The sequence below is a fragment of the Nuphar pumila genome, chromosome 3, assembly GCF_984573655.1.
Source record: "Nuphar pumila chromosome 3, dmNupPumi1.hap1.1, whole genome shotgun sequence".
Lineage (NCBI taxonomy): Eukaryota > Viridiplantae > Streptophyta > Magnoliopsida > Nymphaeales > Nymphaeaceae > Nuphar > Nuphar pumila.
Window position 1 is genome coordinate 134,185,042 of NC_143251.1, and position 27,880 is coordinate 134,212,921.

The 27,880-nt window shown below is 38.1% G+C and overlaps 1 protein-coding gene across 2 annotated transcripts in view; it reads right to left on the reverse strand.

The window, feature by feature from the left end:
- Window positions 1–622: 622 nt before the first annotated feature.
- Window positions 623–27,880, reverse strand: part of LOC149843934 (RNA-binding (RRM/RBD/RNP motifs) family protein) — a 71,085-nt gene continuing 43,827 nt past the window's right edge. Inside the window, exons 5-9 of one of the 2 annotated variants that reach the window (XM_090000176.1) lie at window positions 2,021–2,111; window positions 1,880–1,955; window positions 1,597–1,675; window positions 892–1,495; window positions 623–765 (exon numbers count right to left, since the gene is read on the reverse strand). In XM_090000176.1, coding sequence (XP_089856302.1) covers window positions 935–1,495; window positions 1,597–1,675; window positions 1,880–1,955; window positions 2,021–2,111 — 807 coding nt within the window. In that variant the 3' untranslated portion in view covers window positions 623–765; window positions 892–934. Of the gene's footprint in view, window positions 1,496–1,596; window positions 1,676–1,879; window positions 1,956–2,020; window positions 2,112–27,880 lie in introns of both variants that reach the window. The other variant, XM_090000175.1, reaches the window with a different exon arrangement.

Sequence of the window (27,880 nt, forward strand, 5' to 3'; positions counted from 1 at the left end):
TTGGCACACACAATTCATAGTGACTATTTTTCTCATGAGATTAAAATTTTTATTTTTCTCATCTTTCTATTGGCAAAATATCAGAAAAAAATAGCAAATAAAATAGAAAAACAAATGTTTACAAAAAGAAAAGTTAGAAAAATCATTTCCCAACTATATTTCACATTGTAATACTTGAAAACATCGTTTTCTGAAGAGCACTGATATGATCTGTCACTATGACGGGATCAATCACAACCTCTATACTACAACTGTCATGGTTTCTATTGCATTATCCAGTTTTTCCTCTATTTTAGAGTTAACAAGGAACAGATTTGTACAAGGGTGCTTATGCCCGGTCTGTCAATAGGCACCTGTGGCCAGCCAGCTCTTAATACAAGAATGAGCAGGCCCATGAAACAGTCAGCCTGAGGTGGGATTTGAGCCATGACCAGCTGGTCCATTCGACCAGGCCCATTTGACAGGCCTACTTGATTCGGTCAAAAACGCTAGCAGGCATGTCGCATGTTGCCTAACACTAATAAAAGTAGGTGAATAGCTGCAATTAGTCAAATAAAGTGGTGCTAATACCAACTCTATAAGAAAGCTTCTGATCAAGAAAAAGGCTGGATAACGACAGTACTAGAGCTAAAACCCAATGTAAATGTGAGAATAATCAGAAAACAATTACAGAGAAGAGAAATTATTGGCGGCCTGAGATGTATCATGTACCTGCGTTTGATATGGTTTTTAAGATGCACCATAAAGGTCAAATGCAAAATAGATCTGCACAGAACTGTTGAATCAACATGCCCAATTGCCCGTTAAGTTGATGGATTCATGATGGCATATGGAAGCATTCAAGTGAATGATGGATATTAAACTACAAAGAAAGAAGGCTTATTCCTCAACCAATGCAAGCAATCCACCCTATAAACTACTGCTACTCACTATATCAACCATCTCCAGTATCAGAACTTTCACGTCTACGAGAATGTTTCATGTGCCTTTGATGGTCATGACTACTCCGTCTATGGTGCTGTCTATGCCTGCTATGTTCATCACTGCTGTAAGAATGCTCGTCATAAGATGACTCCGCTTTACTTGTTTTTTCCTTTCGTTTTTTGGAGGATTCAGAACATCTGTGTCTGAGGTATTGATCTGAATCTGAAGCATAATGCGATGAGGCCTCTGTCATCTCACCCACTGCAACTTTGTGATCCCTGAGAGGTGATTGCTCTCTACGCTGTTGATGGTCATGACTGCTCTCATCTCTGCGTCGACGCATGTGCCTGAAGTCTTCTTCGTCACTGCTGTATGCATGTTCATCATAATGTGACTCCTCACGTGCTTTCTCCATGTGCCTTTTGGAGGATTCAGAACCCCTTCTCTGTTCAAACTGTTGATCAGCAGAGTACTCAGGTTCATCTGAAGATCTGCATGAGCTCCCACCCCTATCACCCACTGCAGGCTTGTCATCCTTGACTGGGCTTCTCCATCTTGGCAACGGAGGAGTCTGCACCAAGCAGAATAGCAGCAAGTGAATAAACTCAGTTGTGCAAACAAAATTATGAAGAATTATGATAATGACAATAGTAGCTTGTATTGTTGTAAGACCTCAAAACGTGCCATGTATCGTCCTACTGGGGGCAATGGAATACCAAGCCTCTTTAGATCATCCCATGGGATTGGACGCCTAGCATTAAGAGAACATTAGAAACTGTGAATATATGACGTATGACTGAAATCTAAAATTACTGCAAACAGAAAAGAGCCATCATGGTTGTCTATTTAGAGCAGATAACGGAATATCTGCAACGATAAGATGGCAACAAAGCTGAAAAATGAACCACAAGGTTGGTTGTAGACTTCCTGAGCTGGAATAGGGAAAGGTTCATACAGGGGAGCACGAAATGGTCTTTCCCGCCCCCCAAAACGAAGCTGGCCAGACTCCTTTTTGCCACCAAGGCCGCCTCCTATTTAGAAAAAAGGTGTAAGACAGTGTGTTCAACACTAGGGATGAAAAAGTTATACAACTGACCTAATCTTCGAGGGATCCATCCAGGCATCAGCTGCTGCCTATAAAAATCTACAATTATTTCACTGTCATCAATGATGGTATGGTGGGCGTCCTGCATGTTTTCAAACATAAAACCAACGATCATGGTAGATATCTTTGAACCATATAGGCAAATACCTTCCTATGGAGCTTCACTTGTCAAAAAATTCTTTCAAACTCAAATAGAGAAAAACAAAGTACAACCACAAAACACCTAATTCTCATAAAGGCTGTGAACCATAGTTATACTATCACACATCAAAATCACTTTTTTCGTAGAGTTTATGGGATTACCCTTGCATGCATAACCTCTTCCTTCTCAATATCTCCATAGCAGCATGTATATAAAGAAGCAGAATCACAAAAATTGCATGCCTTGACTGACACCTATTAGATTCCACTTAGGTTGTAACGACAAACTTTTTAACTGATACAAAAAATAAAAGAAAAAAATAAGTTGTACTTGTTAAAATGGATTTAAGTGTACATATATAATTGTATATATATACACATATGTATATGTATATATATATATACACATTTTAACTTTTTATTATTTTCATTGTTTAGAATGTATTTTTAGGGTTTTGTAATTTTCTTTTTGTCAAAGGGTATAAGCTTCCCAACAGCTAGATTATTAACCATTGGGAGCTCCCCAAAGCTCTCTCTCTCTCTTGTAGTCTATAAATAGGGACCTCTTGTCCCTTGTAACACTGTGCATTTTTTATGCATTTTGAATATTATTAAAAATATTTATTTTTTATTGTGTGCTCTCTTGTTGGCCCTTTACTGGCCCTTGTGATTGTGCCCATTTTTGGCTTGTGTTCGGGCCTCTTGTAAGGTGTGCGGGCCCACATTCTAATTCATTACATGGTATCAGAGCCTTGGGCTCTTGATTCTTGTGGACGTGAGCTTGTGGATCGTGTGATCGTGAGTTTGTGGAGTTCAAAGAAACTTTGTCATCTACCTTCGTAAAGCTCAATGACACCAATTATGTGATGTGAGTTTCTATTCTGAAGCACCACATTTGGATCAACATGCTATGGGGCTTGGTTGATGGCATCGAAAAAGAACCAAAAGTCATCCTCACCAAAAGCGACAACAGAAAAGAAGTTGCACTTCAAGGAGAAGACATGAACAAAATTGTTGCCGACTACAAGAAGATATGGAAGGAATAGAAGATGGGCCATTCCAAAATCATGGCATGGCTCATTCATAGTGTGGATATAAAAAAAATGTGCTAGTTTGGCAAAATTTGACTATGCATATTATACATAGAAGTACCTACAAGGCATGTAGTTTGAAAGATATTACACATTATGTAATTTACAAAACAAGGACTATGTCCCAAGGACATATGAGCATAAGTGAATATTATAATGCTTTATCTCTTTTTTGGGATGAATTAGCCTTACTTGAGTTCAAGTGACATTGTCCTATAGTTATAGAGCTCTGAGAAAAACAACTAAAGGCAAAGCATTTCTACCAACTTATCAATGGTCTTAAACCCAAATTTGAGGGTACTAAGTATTAGAATATGGAGTATGGATTGGATATGGATCCGATAAATGATCCATATCCAATCACGTGTTTTGTTTCCTTTGTATTCTAATGTAACATGTGTTATTAATGAGGGGCATTTTTGTCCTTGTAAAAGGTTAGTGTAACCCTATTAAGACTAATGTAGCATTACTGCAACTGCTAGGTCAAGAGTGGCTGCCGATTCCCAAGTATCGAGTTCTCTCTTTTCTCTCTCTCTCCCCTCTCTCTCTCTCTCACCGATTCCTTGATTTTTTTAGTTCTTTCATGGTATCAGAGCAACGACGTATCTGGGAGTAAGAAAGCTCTTCATCAGGTCCTACTGCAAAAGCTACCCCAGCCTCCTCCTGTCAGGTCGAGTTTCCTGCTGCAAAAGCTGCTACCCCAGCCTCCTCCTGTCAGGTCGAGTTTCCTGCTGCAAAAGCTGCCCCAGCCTCCTCTGCGTGAACAGCAGATCACGTGCCTGATCTGCGTGAACAGCAGATCCCTTTTCCTGCTGCAAAAGTTGCCCGAGTTTCCTGCTGTAAAAGCTGCCCCAGCCTCCTTTGCGTGAACAGCAGATCACGTGCCTGATCTGCGTGAACAACAGATACCTTTTCCTGCTGTAAAAGCTGCCCCAGTTTCCTGCTGCAAAAGCTGCCCCAGCCTCCTCTGCGTGAACAATAGCTCACGTGCCTGATCTGCGTGAACAACAGATCCCTTTTCCTGCTGTAAAATTGGTACCTATTTTCTTTTCTTTTCAGCGTAAAATTGGTATCCTTCTTTTCTTTTCTGCACCTATTTCTTTCCTTCTATTATTTTGCAGATCTGAAATCCCTTCAGATCTGCTATTATCGTAAATCTGAAATACCTTCAGATTTATTATCGTCTCTCTCTCTGTCGCAAATCTGAAAGTTGTGACAGATATGCTATCAATCCTTTCCTCTATTCCTGGTGATCATTGTCTAATTCGAGTTTCTTCTATTCCTCGCAGATCTGAAATCCCTTCAGATCTGCTATTCTGTCTTTGTCACAGCCTTTAGTAATCACTTTGTCTGTCGCAGATCTGAAAATATTTTCAGATCTACTATCAGTCCTTTTCAGCCCTCAATTCTGTCTGACACACCTACTTATTTTGTCTTTGTTTTAATTCTTTGTCAGTCCTTTATTTTCTGTCTCAGCCACCAGTTTCTCTCCGTTGTCAAACAGTCTATCAATGGATTCTTTGGATAATTCAGGTCTCTCTTCCAGTTTCCTAGGGCAGTTAGTTTCAGAAAAGTTAACTACAAACAACTATTTGACTTGGAAAAGGCAGATTGCCCCTTTTATTCGGAGTCAAGATCTTTCAGGCCACTTAGATGGATCGACTCCAATGACTCCAGAATTTATCATCACTGAAGGCAAAGAGGATGGAGGATTGCCGAATACTATTCGCAACCCTGCATTTGTTACCTGGATGAAGCGTGATCAGGCACTCATCGCATACATCACTTCCACGTTGTCACAAGAAGTCTTGATTTCCATTCCTGATGATTGCACATCTAAAGTTTTGTGGGGTGCTTTAGCTCAGACCTATTCTCAAATATCAGAGGCTAAAGTGTTGTTTCTTAAACGCGAATTTCAGATGTTAAAAAGGGGTGGAATGAGCATTGTTGAATTATTAAATCAAGTCAAAAGCATCACAGATCAATTAGCCATGGTTGGATGTCCAGTCTCAGATAAAGAAAAGGTGCAACAAACACTGAATGCCCTGGGATCAGAATATCATGTTCTTGTTACATCCTTATTATGCTTGCCTATGTTGCTCTCCTTTGAGGAATTACGCGCCAAACTTTTTCAGTATGAGATGACACTGAAAAACATGTCTGAAGCTTCAACAGGACAATCATCTACACATGAGGTCCTTGCCACAGGGGTGATAGCTGTTCGTGCACGAGGAGGACGTGGCAGAGGCAAGGGAAATCCAATCCAGGGTGGACGCGGGTTACTACCTACACCAACTTCCAATGTCAGTTTTTCAAAGAATGTTCCCACATGCTATCAGTGTAACAAACGAGGTCATATCAAGGCCAACTGCTGGTTCAACCCATAAAATCGGAATAGAATGCAAAACAATAGAAATGTTGGTATATCAGGAACTGCAGGTACATTTCGGGTCAGTGATGATGCTAAGGATCTTCTACTATCTGCTATGGCCAACTTGAATCTGAAGCAGAATGATGATGGAATATAGTATGTTGACTCTGGGGCAGCAACCCATGTCACTGGCAATGCAGGTAAGTTCTCTACTTTGACTCCCTATTTTGGTAAATCTAATATTGTAACCGGGGATGGGACTCACCACCCTATTTCAAACATAGGCAATGTCCTCATTCCTTTGTCTGAGTCATCTATCCCCTTATCTGATGTTGTTCATGCACCGAACATAAAGAAAAATATTGTATTTGTTTCTTAACTTGTTGATTCTACCAATTCTTCTGTGGAATTTACTCCTACTTCTGTCTTTGTCAAGGATCTTCAAACAATCCTATGTTCGCTAAAGGAGAGCAACGTGGAGACATATATGTCTTTAATGAAGATCCAGCCAACAATGTCCTGAAGCCCAAGTCTGATCTCATCTCTAAAAGCGTCCTAAGTACATCCAAATGTAATAAGTCAGATCTCTGGCATTCTCGTCTTGGTCATTGTAGTTAAGTCTTTATTGAAAAGTTAGTGTCCAATGGTTTTCTTTCAGAGTCTGTTTCACCCTCATTGAAGGATAAAATATGTCCCAGTTGTCAGGTCTGCAAAAGTCATGTACTCCCTTTTCATCAAATAAATGAAAGAGCTTCCATGCCTTTTGAGATAATATGTTCAGATGTTTGGGGCCCAGCCCCTAATCCCTCCTCTTCTGAAAGTAAATATTATGTATCTTTTATTGACAGTTTCTCTCGTTTTACCTAGATATTCTTTATGAAACACAAATCAGAAGTTTTTTCCATTTTCCGTCATTTTCATGCCTATGTTAAAAATCAATTCTCTCAAAATATCCAAATTCTCCAATGTGATGGAAGTGGTGAGTATTCCTCCAAAGAATTCTTAGATTTTTTCCAAGATAATGGGATGCATCATAGAGTTTCTTGCCCGTACACTCCACAACAAAATGGAATTGCTGAACGTAAACACAAACATATTGTGGAAAGTGCAATGAGTATGATGCATGGGAGTAATTTACCCATTAGTCTTTGGACTGAAGTTTTTCACACTGCCACTCATGTAATAAATCATCTTCCTATGCCTATTCTTGAAAATCAATCTCCTTATTATGTTCTCTTTGGTGCACATCCCGATTATAATGAGTTACGAGTTTTTGGATGCACATGTTATGTATATATTGACAAATCCATGAGGACTAAATTTCAGGACAAAGCCTCTATATGCCAATTTGTAGGTTATGCAGATGAACACAAGGGTTACAGGTGTTATGATCCTGCCAATAAGAAAATTAGAATTTTCAGAAATGTTGTTTTTCATGAAAATAGTTTTCTGGGAAAAGAAGCAGACGTCAATCGTGAACATATTGGTGCAGTTGCTAATTGGTATGACCCATGGCTTAGTGCTGAACTTATTTCACATGCTGCCGAGCATACTGTTTTGACTCCTGAAAACATACATGGTGAGACAGTTTTAGGCATCACAAGCAGAGTGTCTGAGATACAAAGGTAATGTGTATACCAGGAGCCCTAGAGAGCAAACAAAATACCTGCTGAAGAACACATTGCATTATCTAATAACAGAGAAGCACCAAGAAGATCAGGCAGGATAAGGCATCCTATTGAAAAGTGGGTTAGTTATGACAACTTTTCTATGGACTTTCAGATTTTTCTATCCCAAATTGAAAAACACGATGAACCTCTTGGTTTTCATCAAGCTATCCAATCCAATAAATGGATTGAAGCGATGAAAGAGGAGATCGAGGCACTTCATGAGTGTCAAACATGGGAGATAGTTGGCCGCCCTCCAGATAAAAATGTTGTTGGTTCCAAATGGGTTTATAAAATTAAATATAAACCGGATGGTAGCATTGAACGGTACAAGGCGCGTCTTGTAGCCAAGGGTTTCACTCAAGAATATGGTCATGATTATGATGAGACATTCAGCCCAGTGGTAAAAATGGGAACTATTCGCATTATACTTGGCTTGGCGATTGAACATGGTTGGATCCTTAGTCAGCTTGATGTTAAGAATGCATTCCTTCATGGGGACTTAAAGGAAGAGGTCTACATGGAACAACCTTAAGGTTATGCAGAGGGAGACCCAAAAGAATATGTATGCAAATTAACCAAAGCTTTGTATGGATTGAAGCAAGCTTCTAGGTCATGGTTTGAAAGCTTTTCCTTAGAAATCCAGAAACATGGTTTCTTTCGTTCCCAACTTGACCATTCTCTGTTTATATATAGGGACGGTACCACTATGGTTTTCTTACTCATATATGTTGATGATATTGTTATCACTGGTAATGCTCCAGACCACATTCAGCGAATTAAAGTTTTGTTGAGTATGCGATTCAAAATGAAATACCTTGGGGAGCTGAGATATTTTCTTGGTGTAGAGGTAGACAGACAAGATGAAAAAATGTCATTAACTCAACATAAATATACTCTTCATCTACTGGCTAAAGCAGGAATGACAGATTGTAAACCTCCACCCACACCCAGTGTTGTCAACCAAAGGCTCAATATTTGTGATGGTGAGTTATATCCTGATGCAGTCAAGTATCGCAGTCTAGTGGGTATGCTACAATACCTTACCTTTACTAGACCAGATATTGTATATTCTGTTAATCAAGTATCTCAATTTATGCATGAACCAAAGACTGGTCACATGGATGCTGTCAAACGCATCCTTCGCTACCTAAAAGGAACGGTGGGTGATGGACTCACATATATTCAATCTTCATGGAAGACACCAAAACATGACATACTGGCCTATACAGATGCAGACTGGGCAGGGGATCCAGATGAGAGGAGGTTTGTTTCAGGATACTGTGTTTTCATTGGGAGAAATTTTGTCTCATGGAGTAGCAGAAAACAGAAGGCTGTGGCAAGATCTAGCACAGAGGCAGAGTATAGATCTATGGCAGCTGCCACAGCAGAAGTGACTTGGATTAAGAATCTACTTACAGAGATGGGAGAGGATATCTCAAACTCAACACTTATGTGTGATAATAGAAGTGTTATACAAATTGCATTCAATCCTATTCATCACAGTCGGACTAAGCATATTGAGATTGATCAACACTTCATCAGACAAAAGATAGCTGACAAAGAGATTGAACCAGTTTATGTGCCTTCAGAAGACCAAGTTGTCGATATGTTTACAAAAGGTCTCACAAGTCACCGCTTCTGGTATCTGAAGAACAAGTTGCACATGGTTCAACCCCATGCACAACTTGAGGGAGGGTATTAGAATATGGAGTATGGATTGGATATGGATCCGGTAAATGATCCATATCCAATCACATGTTTTGTTTCCTTTGTATTCTAATGTAACATGTGTTACTAATGAGGGGCATTTTTGTCCTTGTAAAAGGTTATTGTAGCCCTATTAAGACTAATGTAGCATTACTGCAGCTGCTAGGTCAAGAGTGGTTGCCGATTCCCAAGTATCGAGTTCTCTCTTTTCTCTCTCTCTCACATCGATTCCTTGATTCTTTTAGGAGTTCTTTCACTAAGTCCGCTCACCTTCATAGTGTTAGAAAAAGGAGAGAGAAGAGGCTGCAGGGAAAACTCATTAAAGGGAAATCAACGTATATTCATTTGTATTAGGTTTTGAGTATAATAACTAATACACAATTTTAGGGTACGAAAATACCCTCTAACAACAAACATAATTACAACACTTATATCATTTGGATCCAAACCCGATCCAGTACAGAAGTCGGGTCTGGTCCTGCACAGACCCAACTTGGGTCCAAGACCCAATAACGATATCTTTTCAATCTCCCTCAAGTTGTGCATGGTCGTGGACCATGTACAACTTGCCTTTCAGAAACCAAAATTTGTCCTTTGTCAGCCCTTTGGTGAAAACATCCGCAACTGGCTCTTCAGTTCGCACAAACATAGGCTCAATCTCCTTTTCTTCAACCTTTTTCTTGACAAAATGTTGATCTATCTCAATATGCTTTGCTCGACTATGATGGATGGGATTAAAAGACATATTGATGGCACTTTGATTATCACACAACAGAAGTGATTGAGTAATCGGTTCTCCCATCTCTGTTAGGAGATGCAGAGATGTCTTATCCATGTAGCCTTGACAGTGGCAGCAACCATCGATCTGTATTCAGCCTCAGTACTCGACCTAGCAATCGCCTTTTGCTTTCTACTACTCCAAGAGATCATGTTCGATCCAATGAAGCTACAATAACCAGATATTGATCGTCGTTCATCTGGGTCACCGGCCCAATCAGCATCAGCATAAATAATGATTTCATTGCCACCTGGATTTAATTCACTTTTCATGTACATCAGCCCATCACCAATTGTACCATTTAGATAACGAAGTATTCGCTTAACTGCCTCCATGTGCGGTGTATGAGGTTCATGCATAAATTAAGATATCTGATTAACCGAATGCACTATGTCGGGTCTAGTAAAGGTCAGGTATTGCAACATGCCAAATATGCTGCGATACCTAGTGGGATCTCCATATAAATCCCCTTCTTTAGAACTCAATTTCTGATGGATGATACTTGGAGTTGCCAATGGCTTACAATCTTTCATGCATGCCCTACTAAGAATATCCATCGTGTATTTGTATTGAGTAAGAGTAAGTGTATCACACGCCTTATCAACTTCCACCCCAAGAAAGTATCGCAGCTCTCCTAGATCTTTCATTTTGAATCTCTAATTTAATAACTTCTTTACTTCCTCCATATGATTTCTACAGCTCCCCGTGATAATGATATCATCTACGTATATCAATAGAAGAGTGGTGACCTCTCGTTCATTGTGAATGAATAATGAGTGATCTAGAAGAGATTGAGAGAAACTGTGCTTCTGTATTTCTAGCGAAAAACTCTCAAACCAGGACCGAGAAACTTGTTTCAATCCATAGAGTGCTCTTTTCAGCTTGCATACATACTGATTGGCATCTTGTTCTGCATACCCAGTGGATTGTTCCATATAGACTTCCTCTTTTAAGTCCCCATGTAAAAAAGCATTTTTTACATCTAACTGGCTCAATGTCCATCCATGTTCAATGGCTAGACTCAACACAATACGAATGGTCCCCATCTTAACGACAAGACTGAAAGTTTCATCAAAGTTTTGTCCTTGTTCTTGTGTGAATCCTTTTGCTACAAGTCTAGCTTTATACCTTTCAATGCCCCCCATCTGTTTATATTTTATCTTGTACACCCACTTCGACCCAACCACATTTCTATTTAGTGGTCTAGGCACAACCTCCCATGTACCACATTCATGTAAAGCTTCCATTTCTTCATTCATTGCTTCGACCCATTTTCTAGAACTTGCAGCTTGATAAAATGTGAGAGGCTCATCCTCTTTATTTATGGACGTTAGGAACAGTTGAAAATCCAATGAGAAATTTTTATAGCTTACCCACCTGTCAAGCGGATGTCCGGTCTGGGAGGATCTTCTGATGTTCAACATCTATGGAGCGGGAGTAGAAGGACCCGTATCTGTACAAGGAATGGATGAGGGCTCTTTCTCTCGCCGGGTGTATACAACACCCTTATACCTTACTGGCTCCAAGTTTTGTGTGGTAACCTCTTCTGGTTGGGATGTATTTGTTGATTCCTCACATATCTCCTTCTGACTGCAATCTGTAGGACAATCTTCCCTAGCATTGGAGAAGAGTTCGGAATTTAACCATGGATAGTACACCTCAACACTGTGACTTGAGTCAGCAACATGAAGACTTGAGTTAGCAGGTTGATTGTCAAAATTCATTTCGTCAAAAATGACATTCCTTGATATTTTGACACGTTTGCTCAATGGATCATAGCACCTATACCCCTTGTAGTCTTCAGCATATCCCACAAACCTGCACTTTAAGGTTTTGTCTTGAAACTTGTGTCTCAATGAGCTGTCAACGTGAACATAGCAAACAGATCCAAACACATGTAATTCATGATAATCGGGTTGTATGCCAAATAGAGAGAAAAGTGGTGACTTATTTTCTAAAATGGTCATGGGCAATCGATTTATCACATGGACTGTGGAGTGAAAAACTTTTGTCCATAGGGTAATAGGGAGATTACTCCCGTGCATCATGCTCATCGCACTTTCAACAATATGTCGATGCTTCTTCTAAGCAATCCCATTTTGTTGAGGTGTATGTGGGCAAGACACTATTCTCTTTATCCCATTATGTTGAAGAAAACCAACAAAATCACTAAAAGAAAATTCACCTCCTCCAACACATTGGAAATTGAGAATGTTGGTAGAGAAATGATTTCGAACAAAAGAATGAAATTTTTGAAACAATAAAAAAACTTCTGATTTGTGCTTCATGAAAAATATCCAAGTATAGCGTGAATAACTATCAACGAAGATAAAGTAATATTTACTACCAAAAACAGAAGCAATTGGGGCAGGACCCCATACATCAGAACATATGATCTCAAAGGGCCTTGAAGCTCTCTTATTAATTGAATTGAAGGGCAAAACACGACTCTTACATAAATGACAATTAGGACATTTTATATCACTGGCTTCTGAACTCAGACTGGACTTGGGAATGAAATTATTCGAGACAACTTTTTCAATAAAATGATGGCCAGAATGACCCAAACGACTATACCAAAGAGTTGGCTTATTACATTTGGAGATGGCAAACACATATTCAGAAGAAACAAAAGATGGATGTTGATGATGCTTCAAGGATGAATAGGCAGAATGAACTGAGAAAGAGGGATCTTCTTGAAAGATGTACATGTTGCCTCGTCTCTTTCCCTCAGCAAATGTCTCCCTCGTGCGAAGATCCTTGACATAAACAGAAAAGAGAGTAAATTCAACTGATGCATTAATATCATCACAAGTTTTGAGACAAAAATAATGTTCTTTTGAATATTAGGAGCATGAATAACGTTAGAAAGATTAAGAGAAGACTTGGACATGGGTATAATGGCATTTCCAATATGTGAGATGGAGTGATGAGAATCATCTTCTGTGACTATGCTATTTTACCAACATAAGAAGTAAGATTCAAGAGTTTACCTGCATCACCCGAGACGTGGGTCGCTACTCCAGAGTCGAAGTACCAAATGCCTTTATCATTTTGTTTCATATTCAAGTCTGCCAAGGCTGCCAATAGCAACTCATTTACTTCTCCATCCCTCTTAGCCTCTGTTTGTGGGGTTTTCCCCTTATTTTGAGGGTTGAACCAACAATTTGCTTTAATATGCCCTTGCTTATTGCATAGGAAGCAAGTAGGAATAGACTTTTGTCCCTGTATACTGGGCATTGGAAGAAGACCACGGCCCCTAAAAACATTTCTTCCTTGTCCTCCCCTTCCTCGAAAGGAATTTTCTCCTCTACCTCTAGCATAAGTCAGCCCTGTGGCCAGCACATCTTGAGTTCCTAAATGCACATGGGCGTCCTCAGAAAATCCTTTCAGAGTCATTTTATACTGCAGTAGCTTTGCACGAAGATCTTCAAATTTTGAGAGCTCTGGAAGACACAATAAAGATGTCGTCAGAACATGATAGTCTGGACCCAAACTACTCAAGGTTTGTTGCACCTTGTCTTTATCACTGACGAGACATCCCACAATAGCCAGTTGATCTGTGATGCCTTTCATTTTATTCAGGTACTCCATAATAGACATCGAATCTTTCTTTAACATTTGAAATTCTCGCTTGAGAAACACGATTCTCGCTTCAGAGATTTGCGAATATGTCTGAACTAGCTTGTCCCATAGCTCTATGGTTGAACAATCATCGGGAATAGCTATAAGAACTTCATGTGAGAGTGTTGAGGTGATGTATGTCACTAATACTTGATCTATTTGTGAAGAATCCTTGCAAACAATCAAGTTTTCAAATAACTTGATACTTCAAATACTCAATACACAAAATAAATGCGCGGTGTTTATAAGCTTTACACCACAAAAGAAGTGCAATAAATGCACCGTGTTTATAGGCTTTACACCAAAGAAAGTGCAATAAATGCACAGTGTTTATAAGCTTAAGGAGACAACTCCTTACTGTAATACATGTAAGCTTAAGGAGACAACTCCTTACTGTAATACATGCATACAATGGGCTCACATAGCCCTTATTTATAAACATACTTAAGAGACGTTGGGCTAATCCCAACGGCTCTTATTAGAGACGTTGGAAATCAGCCCAACGTCTATCTTTTTAAAACTGTGTACACAGTCAGTGGCTGACTGTTGTACATTGTAGTGGCTGACTGTTGTACACTGCCACTGACTGTGTATAAAAACATTATATAAAAAAAACAAAAATAAGAAATGGAAAAAAATACAAAAATAAGAAAAAATAAAAAGGAGGAATTACAATCATTTTCAAAAACATGAATATGCGTAAAATGTAGAAATGACTAAAATACCCCTACAGCCAATACAAGAAAGAAATATATATTTTATATATACAAGTAGATGGATACATGTACATATATATGAAATATATATATATAGATAGATATAGATATAGATATAGATAAATATATGTATCTTCTTTTATATATACAAAATATATATAGAAAATACATTCTTATAAATTACAATTTAACATATCCCCTCAAACTTAGGGCAAGATGACCGAAAGTTGTCAAGGAGGAAATTGAACCGCAGAGCACACAAAGCTTTGGTGAAGAAATCTGCCAACTGATATTCTGAAGTTACATATGGAAGATCTATAACTCCTTTCAGATATGTTTCCCGAACATAGTGACAGTCCATCTTAATGTGTTTAGTCCGCTCATGAAAAGTATGATTTTTGGCAATGTATATTGCACTCTTGTTATCACAGCATAGCTTGGTGGGCCCCTCTATTGAGATCTCATGTCTTCTAATAGCTGATGAATCCATACAATTTTCATGGTAGTAGTCTTCATGGCACGATATTCAGTTTCTGTTAAGGATAGAGACACTTTTTGTTGTTTCTTACATCTCCATGAAATCAGCGAGTCTCCTAAAAACACACAAAAACCAGTGGTTGAGTGACGGTTATTTGGGTCACCTCCCCAGTCAGAGTCAGTATAAGCAATTAATTTTAATTCACAAGAAGAGGATAAGAATACTCCCTTGTTTAGTGTGCCTTTTATGTATCTCACAATCTGCAAAATGGCACTAATGTGAACTGATGTTGGTGCAAGTTGGAACTGACTTGCAGTATGAACTCCATGAGAGATATATGGTCTAGTAATACTCAAATACATCAAAGATCCCACAAGCTGTCTGTAGGGGGTGAGATCGGAGAGAGGAATACCATCATCAATCTTCATTTTGGCTCCTACTATAGTAGTAGTTTCACAAACCTTATCATATGTAATACCTGACCGGTCAATCAGAGGCAAACTTAGTTTGAGATAAAAAATACCCTCTATGAGAGTATGCTACTTTAACACCCAAAAAATAAGTTAAAAATCTCAAATCAGACATTTCAAACCTATCCTTCAAAATTGATTTTATGTTTTTAACCCCTTTAGAATCACTTCCAGTTATAAGCATATCATCCGCATATAAGAGCAGAATGACAATCCCTGTATTGGTTTTTCTAACAAATAAGGCAGTGTCAGTGAAACGAGAAGAAAAACCATTTTCTAACATTACGGAGTTAAATCTATCATACCAAGCCTTGGGGGCTTGTTTTAAACCATAAAGTGTTTTTCGAAGACGAAGCACTTTCCCCTTGGGAGTCTCCGTTACTAGTGGAGCATCCATATATACCTCTTAATTCAGATCACCATTTAGGAAGGCATTTTTAACATTCATTTGATAGATGTTTCATTTGTTGATTGAGGCAACGGTAATGAGACATCGGACAGTGACCATTCGGGCCACAGGGGCAAAAGTTTCTTCATAGCCAATCCCGTATTCTTGATTATATCACTTTGCAACTAATCGAGCCTTATATCTCTCAAGAGATCCATCGCTCTTAGTTTTTGCCTTAAATACCCATCTACACCCTATTGTTTTCTTACCCTTAGGAAGATTTTGGAAGTCCCAAGTCTTTGCCCTGTTGAGAGCTGAAAGCTCACATTCCATTGCTTTCAGCCATTCATCATTCTTTTTGGCTTCTTCGAAGTTTTTGGGTTTTATATAGGAATGAATGGCGCTAAGGCAGGCTCTATGTTTAGGAGTAAACGAATCATATGAAATAAACCTAGAAGGCATCTTTCTACTTCTCTCAGTTCTTCGTAGGTTTTCATCATTTGTTGAATTGGACCCACTAGGTTCACTGAATTTTTCGATTGCACTCCTAAAACTGTTTCTATCTCTATGGGTATATGTTATAGGATCTCTCAATGCTCCTTCATTTCTATGTTGGGAGATAGGTGGATGGGAAGAGTCATCTTCTTTATCATTGACGTCATTATGAATGAAATTGTCATCACTATCATCATCATGTGCTAACATTTCAAATAAAAAGGAGTAATCCATGTTTTCTTCAAAGGGTTCACTCCTTTCAAAACCATTAACATTTTCCAGAAAACTCACATTTCTGGAAACATATAGCTTGTCATTCTTAATATCATAACAATGAAACCCTTTTTGGGTTTCAGAATATCCAAGAAAAGCGCAGGCAATGGCTTTTGGTGAAAGCTTGTCGTTCTTGTCAGTAAGAACGAAACATTTGTAACCAAAAATTCTCAACCGACTATAGTCGGGTTCTTTGGTATACAATTTTTCAAAAGGCGAGATATTGTTCAAGTTTTTAAAAGGTAGCCGATTTATCAGATAGACAGATGCTAAAGCCACTTCAGCCCCAAAACCTTTTGGGATGTTTTAAGAAACAAGTAATGTTCGAGTTGTCTCTATTATATGTTTATGCTTCCTTTCGGCTAATCCATTTTGTTGAGGGGTTTTGGAACAAGATCTTTGGTGAAGAATACCATGACTTTCAAGATAATTTTTGAATTCACTTGAAAGGTATTCTCCACCAGAGTCAGTTCTAAAAATTTTTAGATTTCCATTAAATTGATTTTTAATCATCATATGATAGGTTTTAAAAATCGAGAAAACTTCATATTTGTGTTTAAGAAAATAAATCCAACAATATCTCGTGTGGTCGTCAACAAAAATGATATAATATGCAAAGCCTCCTTTTGATAGGACGGGTGCCGGTCCCCATACATCCGAATGGATAATTTCAAAAGGTCATGTTGTAAACATAGATCTTTGATAAAAAGGCAATTTTTTCATTTTCCCAAGAATACAATCATTACAAGTGAAATCACTTTTACATAGACTTTTAACAAAAGGTAAATGAGAAATTTTTGCAATATTTGGATGTCCAAGTCTCTTGTGCCACACATTAATATCCTTTTGTTGGACAACATTACAAAACGGGTTCTTTGGAATTTGAAGGGAATCAACATAGTATAGATCGCCCTTCCTAGAGCCTTCCCTAATCAATCTCCCGGACCGGCGATCCTGTATCCAATATTTGTTAGATGAGAACTTTATATCATACCCTTGATCCGAGAGTTGAGAAACAGAAAGCAAATTTAAGTTTAATTTGGGTATAAATCTAATTTTTGGAATAAAGAACCCTTGTTTTTCAAAATTTTTTATTCCTTTTACTTCAAAAGATGTTCCATCCATGGTTGAAACAAAAGATGGAGAGGGATTTTTTGAGTATTCAGAAAAAGAACTAAAACTTGGGGTCATGTGAAAAGAAGCACCAGAATCTAAAAGCCAAGAGGTCTTACCGGAAGGAGAAGAGGTTGACATGGCGGCTCTAGAAATAGCCCCTTTTAGAAGAGGTTGAAGTGCATCCACGATTTGTTGCAATGAAAGAGCTCCATTTGAAGATGACGAGCACTCTTCCTTTTAAGGTTGGGATGTAGTAGCCATGGCAAGTAACTTTTTCCACTTTGGGCAAATAGGTTTGATATGCCCCGGTTCCTTACAAAAATGGCATAAAAGCTTGCTATAATCCTTCTTCCCTCCTTGACCACTTGAGTTTTGATTCTTGAAGTGAGGAGGCTTTTAGGTCCTTAAGTTGCTCCCCGGTCCAGAGACGACATTAACTCCATTTTTTTCATTATAGGAAGGTGTAGCTAGAACACTTGGGTTATTCTTGCTTATACCCATACGAGTATCTTCCCCACTTAGTTTAGTAATTACATCTTCAAGAGAGGGGAAAGTGAAAGCGAATAAAAGAGAAAATCAGATTTGTTCGAATTCAGGCCTAAGCCCATTCAAAAAATTAAAAAATTTATGTTCTTCCAATTGTTTATGACGAAGCTCTATGGCTTCTCTACTCCACTTGGGTTCGAGCATAGCAAGCTCATCCCAAATAGAAGAGAGTTCGGCAAAATACTCTCTTATAGTCATTTCTCCTTGATGAAGAGTTAGAGCTCTCTTTTGGAGGTAATATTTATGAGACAAGTCTCTAGAGGTGTACATCTTCTCAAGGTACTCCCACGCTTGAGAAACCTTCTTAAACTTGATAATATTGGCGTTAATTCTTGTTTCTACGGATGAGAAAATTCATGAGAGAATTTTAAAATTCTTCATCTCCCATTCTTCGTGCTTTTTGGTGTAGTCTTCAAGAGCCTTGACTCTTTCTTCACCTTCAAGGATTTTTATTTCTCCTTTCTCCATCAAGATTATCTTTGGCTCCGGTTCGGAAATCGAGCCTTGAACATAACCCCAAAGCCCTTTTCCTTTAATATGAGCCTCCATGTTTCCGGCCCAGACGTGATAGTTGGATCCATTGAGTTTGAAGCCGAGAGAAAAATGAGTTTTTTTCACCCATTAGAGAGAAGAGATGATGAAAAAGAATGTGTACCACAAAGGATTTTTAGACCTTTCTTGATAGAAGAGTCTTCTAAAACATTGGATGAACAAGCAAATCCACTTCAATCACCAAAAAAATTGATGGCACGCTTTTCGAGGACCCCAAAAAGTGAGAATCCACGCGATCTTTTTTTTTCTCCAACCTTGCACTGACACCATGTGAAGAATCCTTGCAAACAATCAAGTTTTCAAATAACTTGATACTCAATACACAAAATAAATGTGCGGTGTTTATAAGCTTTACACCACAAAAGAAGTGTAATAAATGCACCGTGTTTATAGGCTTTACACCAAAGAAAGTGCAATAAATGCACCGTGTTTATAAGCTTAAGGAGACAACTCCTTACTATAATACATGCATACAATGGGATCACATAGCCCTTATTTATAAGCATACTTAAGAGACGTTGGGCTATTCCCAACGGCTCTTATTAAAGACCTTGGGAATCAGCCCAACATCTATCTTTTTAAAACTGTGTACACAGTCAGTGGCTGACTGTTGTACACTGTACACAGTCAGCCACTGACGGTGTACAAAAACATTATATAAAAAAACAAAAATAAGAAATGAAAAAAATTACAAAAATAAGAAAAAATAAAAAGGAGGAATTACAATCATATTAAAAAACATGAATATGCGTAAAATATAGAAATGACTAAAATACCCCTACAGCCAATACAAGAAAGAAATATATATTTTATATAGAGAAGTAGATGGATACATGTACATATATATGGAATATATATATATGTATATGTATCTTCTTTTATATATAGAAAATACATTGTCTTATAAATTACAATTTAACACTATTTTCATCCAAGCAACATAATCTGAATTTTTGAGAAGAACAATAGATTGCGCCCCTTTATCGTCCATCTTTTCCTGCGAAGTGAGCTCTGGAGGGGGGGAGACCGATCCATCCAGATGACCAAAGAGATCTTGACTCCTTATAAAAGGAACAATCTGCCTTTTCCAGGTCAAGTTGGAATTATTCAGCTTTTCAAATACCAATTGGCTGAGAAAATTAGAAGAAAGGCCTGACTGCGGGAAAGATGACTCCATTTGAAAATATTGTGGAAAAGGAAAGAAGAAAGAGAAATACCTGGGTCAGACAAAATCAGTCACTCGAATATTTTGTCCCCCTTTTTTTCGGGGATGGTCAGAAAAAGAAAACTGAACGAAACTAAATATCAAAATTGAATCAATGTCAGATTCAGTGAAAACGTGAAACAGGGTTATGAATGTTTCAAGATAAAAGTAATGCAAACTGAAACAATACAATATTGATTTCAGAGAGTAAAATATTCAGACTGAAAACATGAAACAACACTTAATCTGAAGAAATGATTTCAGATTAAGATCGTGAAACAGAAATATGAAAGGATTGTGAAACAGAAATATGAGAAGATTCAAAATAAAGGATCGTGCAGACGGAGATCGAGTGAAGGAAACTGGTATGCGTCTCTTCACGTCGACAAACACAAACCCAAACCCAAACCCAAATAAGAAGAAGAAGATCCAAATGAAAAGTTGAAGGCCGATATTTTTTGAAAATCCCTTTTGGGTAAGGAAAAGACTGATTTCGAGAGAATCAGATCTAAAAACAAAAGAAGAGAAGGAGAAGACGCTGACGGAAGAGAAGGAGATGTCATTAAGAAGGTATTATCGATCTTACCAGAACTGAAATAGAAATAAAGGAGGAAGAAGACGCACGCAAGCGAGAGGACTGAAGGTCGATATTTCTGAAAGACGATCTCAGGCCCAGCTTCAACACCGCTCTGATACCATGTTAGAAAAAGGAGATCTCCACGATCACCTGTGCAGGAAAGAGGGAACGAAATATTGAGAGAAGAGGCTACAGGGAAAACTCGTTAAAGGGAAATCAACGTATCTTCATTTGTATTAGGTTTTGAGTATAATAACTAATACACAATTTTAGGGTACGAAAATACCCTCTAACAACAAACATAATTACAACACTTATATCATTTGGATCCAGACCCGATCCAGTACAGAAGTCGGGTTTGGTCATGCACAGACCCAACTTGGGTCCAAGACCCAATAACAATATCTTTTCACATGGAAGTGGTGTTCCCTTTATTATAGAAAATCTTGAACTATAGAGAAAAATAGACTAAAGTAACCTTCCTCCAAGGATGAAGATTCTGTATTGGCCATGTCAAAACTCGTAAATCATACACGAACTTACAAGCGAGGAAGGAAGATCTCATAATGACTATGAGGCCAAGAAGAAGAGTTGTTACTTTTGTAACGAAATGGGGCACATCAAACCATTTTTTCCCAAAGAAGAGAAAAAAGGTGGCGTCCATAGGTTCCTCATTCGAGAAAAGTAGCATTGATGAAGGCTCAAAAAACATTTGATTGATGTCTCTTTCCCAACTAATAAAGGCTCTACAACCACTCTTCAAAAATCAAACTTCTTCACTCTTTGGCGCCATAATGTCCACATGTGTTGATTCCGACAAGTCTTCTTAGATTCTTGATTCTGACACTTCATTTCATATAACTCCTAATGAGTACATACTATGTGATTGTCATGATAACTCTAATGACTCCTATGTGTCTACTGTTGATGGAACCTCTTTAAAAATCAAGAGTTTTGGTACGTTAAATGATTTTTCTCAAAACTTTTATGTCCCAAATGTTATAATAGTACCATAATTAAATTTAAACCTTTTATTGGTTTCTCAAATTATCGATCATGGATGAAAGATCTCATTTTCATCTAGTGGTTTATGTTAAAAGAAAACTATCATTTATAATCTCATTTGTAATCGCATAGCTTATCTCATATGTAATACATCCTTCGTATGTAATCTTTTTTTTAGTTTAGTTACATAGTCTAGTTAGGGTTAGGATAGTTACCTTTTTTTGGTTTCTTTTTAAACGTTTTTTTAGCCTTTGTGCTTTTTGACCAAAATAAAAAAGCATAAAGTGCTTTTTGACCAAAGTCATAAAGCACAAAGAAGAGTGAGCCGTTGGACTCCCAACGGCTCTCAATAGAGCCGTTGGGAGTCCAACGACTCCCTCTTCCCTCTCATTCTCCCCTATTATAAATAGGGGATTCTCCCCTCTTATTTTATATTCTTGAGTGTGGGTTTCTCCCACTTGAATCAAAGTCTTTTTTATTCCTATTTGCTTTGCACTCTTTTTGAGTTTGGTGTATGAACCAGAGTTAGCGGAAGCGCCTAGGTAAGTGGGGAAGCGCGGAACGTCGCGCTTCCGAAACGCACGGGGAAGCGCCTTTTTTAAATGGGAAGTGTGCTTCCCTTTAATGGAAAGTGCGCTTCCCATCACGCTTCTCCCATTTTTTCAATTTTTTGTATTTTTTATTTTCGCTTCCTAGGTCGCTTCTGGTTCGCTTCCTAGGTCACTTCCGAGATGATTCCTGATTCGCTCCTAAGTGGTCCCACGCTTCCCGCTTCCTAAAATTTTGAAAGTACCTTGCTTCCCGTATCGCTTCCCGCTCTCGCTTCTTCAACTGGCAACCATGGTATGAACCCTAGTGGTTCTTGTGAGTGTATGCTATTTGTGAACCTTTGTGGTTCTTTTGTGAGATTGGTTGTGAGCATCATTTGAAGATCCAATTGTGGAATTCATTTCCTTACATGGTATCAGAGCCATTGGAGTGATCAAGCTAAGATTTTTCGGTGTATTTGAAAGTGTATCATTCAAAAAAAAATTGAAAGAAAGCGGTGAAGTTTGTTACAAGTGGTGATCGTGTGAAAGCTTGGGAGATTGGAGGAATTCTTGTGCACATCATCCGTGGTGGAGTAACATTGCCTTTGGTCCTCTCTTTTTCCATCTTCTTCTTTACTCTTCTCCTAGTCATTTTTTTCTCAATACTTGTAAAATGGACGACAACGATAATGTCACCGTTAAGCCCATCAAACTAAACGACTCAAACTATGTTACATAGGCTTCTATCATGAAACATCTTATATGGGGAAAGAGCTTGTGGGGATTAGTGGATGGGACCGATTTGGAACCTACACTAATCCTCACAAAGATAGAAGGAGAGATAGAAATTTCTCTCACGGAAGTGAAAAAAATTAAAGCTATTGCGACTTACAAAAAAAAAATGAAAAGAATGGATAATTGGACATGTCAAGATTATGTCTTGGCTCATATCTAACGTGGACATCAAGAAATGCTCAAGCCTTACAAAATTTGAGCATGTCAATGAAGCTTGGGATTATCTTAAGAGAATGTATTCTCTTAAAGATATTGCACATGTGTGCAACTTACAAATCAAAGTTAGAAATATGGTTCAAGGAGATAAGAATATTAGAGAATACTATAATGGCTTATCGGAGTTATGGAAAGAACCGAAGTAGCATTGCCCACAAGATATAACTCCGTCAAAACCAAATAAATGTGGAACACTTTTTCAATTTATTAACGGATTAAGACCGAAGTTCGAATCTACTAAGTTCGTTCTTATTCATCGAGGGAAGGTGCCTTCGATAGAAGACACCATAAAAGAGCTAAGTATGAAAAAAATAGACTCAAGAGTAGAATCACCAAGTGTGATGATGACTCGATTCTTGCCGTATCCAGACCAGAAAATCATGTTCAAACATACAAACCCCCAAACTACGGAAGGACAAATGATAAAAGGCAAGAAAATGAATCCGACAAAAGAAAAATTAATTGTTATTATTGTCGTGAATCAGGACATGTGAAAACTCATTGTCCAAAATTGAAGAGACCTTATGAGAAAAAGGTTGCCTCTGTCGGACCTCCACAAGAATCAAATGAATCTTCCATTGAAAGTATGTCTTTAGCTCAATTGGTGGAGGCACTTCATCCACTGCTCAAGGGAGCATCTTCATCAGCTTGAGCCACAGTCTCCTCCGTTAGCACTTCTGATCCAGGTAAATCTCCTTGGCTTCTTAATTCAGGTGCCTCCTTTCACATGACACCAAATATAAGCATATTATCTGAATGACATAACTCAAATGAGTCAAATGTTTTTACCGTTGATGAGACATCACTTGAAATCAAAGGAACAGAGAATTTTGAAAATAATTTTAAAGACCCAAAAGGTTTTTACATTCCAAAAATTAGATATATCCCTAAGTTAAACCTCAATCTCTTATTTGTTTCTCAATTATCTGACCATGGATATTGTAACGCCCCGAAATTTAACCCAAATTTTTAGGGATTTTTTTTTTTTTCAAGCGGAAACAACTAATAATTCTCGGGTTAAGCATTTCAGAACGATACAGGAAGGTAAAAGCAAACCACACCATTTATTTCCACTTCAATAATAATAAAATCCAACATCAGAGTTTTCACATTTAGTCTCAAAACAAAAATCTCAATCTGAAAGTAAGCAGAACCGCCAGGGAACAATGGATCAAGTCTCGGTCAGCGCCTCATCCCGCATCGCTCATAGAACTACTCTTCTCCTGAAAATAATAGAAATTATAGGAATTAGACTACCACGTCTAAGTAGGAAAACTGTAATTATTCTTGCAAGTAGATCATGTGTCAAGTGTGATGTGGGTGTCGTGTTTGAATTACAGTCTAAACATAACCACATAAGGATTTCGATGCAATAGCAATCATAGACATATATCTGAATAGAAAGGTAGATTATGTAACAATTATACTTAAGCACAAGGAGCATTTTATGCAACTACAACAATTAAGTAAGGTATTAAGCAATTCAAGCAGAACTTACACTAACATGAACAACATCCATAATATGAATTCAATTAACTAATAAATACACAATTTAGGATGTCGTTTCAACATAAGCAACGAATATAAAACATGATGGAAGAGTAAGCAATTGTCTCTTTAATGACTCCCATACAGTGATACCTAACTGTTCTAGTTAGTGTTTATCTTTTCTTATCCCGCGGGTACACACGGGCCAAGGCAACCATCACAGAAGAGAATGTCCGGGGGTATATTATTCAGGGTTGTTTTATTAACCCGAACACTCTAACTGTGACTGAAATCCCAAGGGAGCGGCCAGTGACCGAGAGAAACTCCCAAAGGCCAAAACCAAAACAGGATGCATCCCTCACTTCTGCAGAAGAACAAAAGAACTACCACCTAGGATAAATTGGTAGTCTGGGTCCCCCAACTCTGAGGACTGGGACCAACGAGTCGCTTTACGCTCGAAACCAAAACACGTGTCCCCAGAGTTTTGTACCACTTACCCTCTCTAAGGTAAGCCCAAGAACTGGGTGGGTTAATCTTTTCATTTAATTTATTTCCCGAAGTACAGGGCATTTCCCCAACTTCCTTCTACTACCATGGCAGTAGAATTCCCACCCTTAGTCAATTTACCCAGGGTATAGAGTCGTCTCAATCCTTTGTCATATTGATTTCATAACCCACCCAAAGTGCTACGGTGCCTTTAAACCAGTCAAGCACGAATGTTAAAATTTATGTGGGTATTAACCTTTTTAACTTGAGTGCCAAGGTAAAGCCTGCAAGTACCAGGCTTGGTGGTTCACCTGCCAGCCTTAATCCACAAACAATTACACATAAATGAAAATTTACTCTTATTCATCAATCACTACCATGGATTTCTTAAACTAAAAGAGTGATTACAACTCTCTTTGACTTGCATGATCATTAACTTAGTTCGGCCCTTTATAAGGACCAATGGTGATAAAATTTACTAACATGATGATTGGCACATTCACAAACCACTATGGATAATTCATTTATAGGAACGTAAGATTCCTATGCATACTATTTACAACATGTAAAAAGGGAAGTATGCATCCCCTAAAGATCTTGAAGTATTTACAATTGTTGAAACTAACATATGCAGTGTTTATAGCCAATATGCCAAAACATAACCTTTTGATGTGCATCACAATGCAGGCCGAAATTAATAGAGTCTGTAATCCTATTTTGCCTATCTCAGTTATACACCACAGGAAATTCAAGGTACTAGATCACCCAATCATTACAATGTATATTTTTTTTTTTGAATAATTAAGTATAGCATAGCATGCTGGGTTACGCAATAGACCAATAAATCCAACTAGACACTGTTCAGCCATATTAATTTAAGTATCATTTAGCATTACAGTTCACTAAAATACAGCATGTACAATAGCTATCGGATCAGCCAATTACCGTACTAAGTATAGCATAGCATGTTGAGTTACGCAAGAAACCAATAAATCCAACTAGACATTGTTCAGCCATATTAGTTTAAGTATCATTTAACACTACAGTTCACTAAAATATAGCATGTACAATAACTATCGGTTCAGCCAATTACCGTACTAAGTATAGCATAGCATGTTGAGTTACACAAGAAACCAATAAATCCAACTAGACACTGTTCAGCCATCTTAATTTAAGTATCATTTAACATTTCAGCTCATTAAATACAGTATGTTGTATTATGCTGAACAAAAACAAAAAAAAGAACAACCAACAGCTAAACATTCCTCCATGGTGTGATCAAGATACTCGGCTGGACCCAAAAACAAAAGCAGCTATCTGTTAGGTTCTCCCACAAGTTAAATTAGTAAACTCAATAACTCCTACACATATCCGTACACACAGTAGTAAGACATTAATGCTACCCGTAAAGAAACTATTAATTGAAGGCATGCGGTATTCATTATTCAAGTATCCAAAATGATTTCAGCTATGATTCAACGCAATATCAGACCTCATTTGAAACAGTCATACACATTTGAGACTTGAAAGGATTGCAAAAGACCCACAGACTCTTAGTTAGGGCTTTCAATACCAAGGTCAAGAAAAACCTAATTCAAACTAGGGTTTTCGATTAAAAAGGAGATAGATTTTTCCATCTAAATCTCGGTCAAAGTAGCTAATCCGAGAATGAAGGATAAATCTTCAAGCAAAACACCCAATCCGTTAAAAACAAAACAGTCTCCCCCAATCTCCGATCTTATTAACTGTCTGGCAACAAAACCCCCCTTTAAATCAGTCGATTTGGGTTTTAGACAACCCGCACCCCACCAACCCATGATTAACCTGAAACAAAATCACAGAAACCCTACCATTATCCGGCGAGGGTGTTGCAGCATCCACGAGAGGGGGTCGGTCGGCTTCTCCCGGCAAATGTTTCGAACAACAGGCCCGAGCTCGGAGGCGATTCGAACGAGAGAGAGAGAGAGAGAAAGAAAGAGAGAGTGGGATTGAGAGAGAAAGAGGTTCGGGGGTCCCCTTTTGTAGGAGGGTGGCCACCCGAAAAGGAAGGAAGCTCCTTCCCCCGGCGGCTGCGATCTCCCCCAACTCCCAGACTCCTTGCGTGTTAGGGTTCCATTGAACCCTAACAGGTGATTTATCGGGGGAGGGGTTTTTCCCCCCCTTTGTTATTTTTTTTTTTTTCTTTTTATCGGGTTGCCCCTCCTTTTTAACCCTGTTCCTGTTTTCCCTTTTTACAGGGTGTGGGTCGGGTCCGGGTCCGACCCGCGACCCGCACTCGGGATCCAACCACGTGTTGGATCCGGGTCTTATTTAAAGATGTGGACCCATAGTTGGGTCCAAATCCCACCTAATAATCTATTTATATATATATTATTTATTTTCTTATTTACGTATATATAGATATTTAATAGGTTTATATGTATAAGGGTATCACTTAAGTATGGTTCTGGATCCGAAACTTGGATCCGTGCCCAATTCAACCTATTTTACGCATAAAACATTAAAATTTTTAATGGAAAAATTTGCAGTTATTACAGATATAACGTGTCCTTCTCTTCTCGTGGTTGTCGAGTGCAAGATCACCAGTTAGGAAAGCTGATTAGGGAAAGCCATAGAGAAGGAGGCCTATATTACATGGATTTTTTAGAAATTTCCAAGAATGATTTATGTTGTAATGTTCAAAAAATAGACTTGAATCTATGGCACAAGAGACTTGGTCATCCCAGTATATCCAAGATTCAGTTTTTTCCAAAGATGGAACATTTTTGTAATTTTGAGCCCTTTAAATGTGAAGAATGCATTCTTGAAAAAATGAAAAAATTACCCTTTCAAGAAAGAAATTTTGTCTATTCTCGACCACTTGAGTTAGTTCATTCGGATGTATGGGGCCCTGCACCTGTCATATCCGAAGGAGATTTTATATATTATGTCATCTTCGTAGATGACTTTACAAGGCATACTTGGATTTATTTTCTCAAACATAAGTTTGAGGTTTTCTTACACTTTCAAATATTTCACAACTTAGTTAAAAATCAATTTAAATATGATATTTCTACTTTTAGCACTGATTCAGGGGGAGAGTACTTATCAAAAGAATTTAAAGACTATTTGAATTTACATGGAATTACACATCA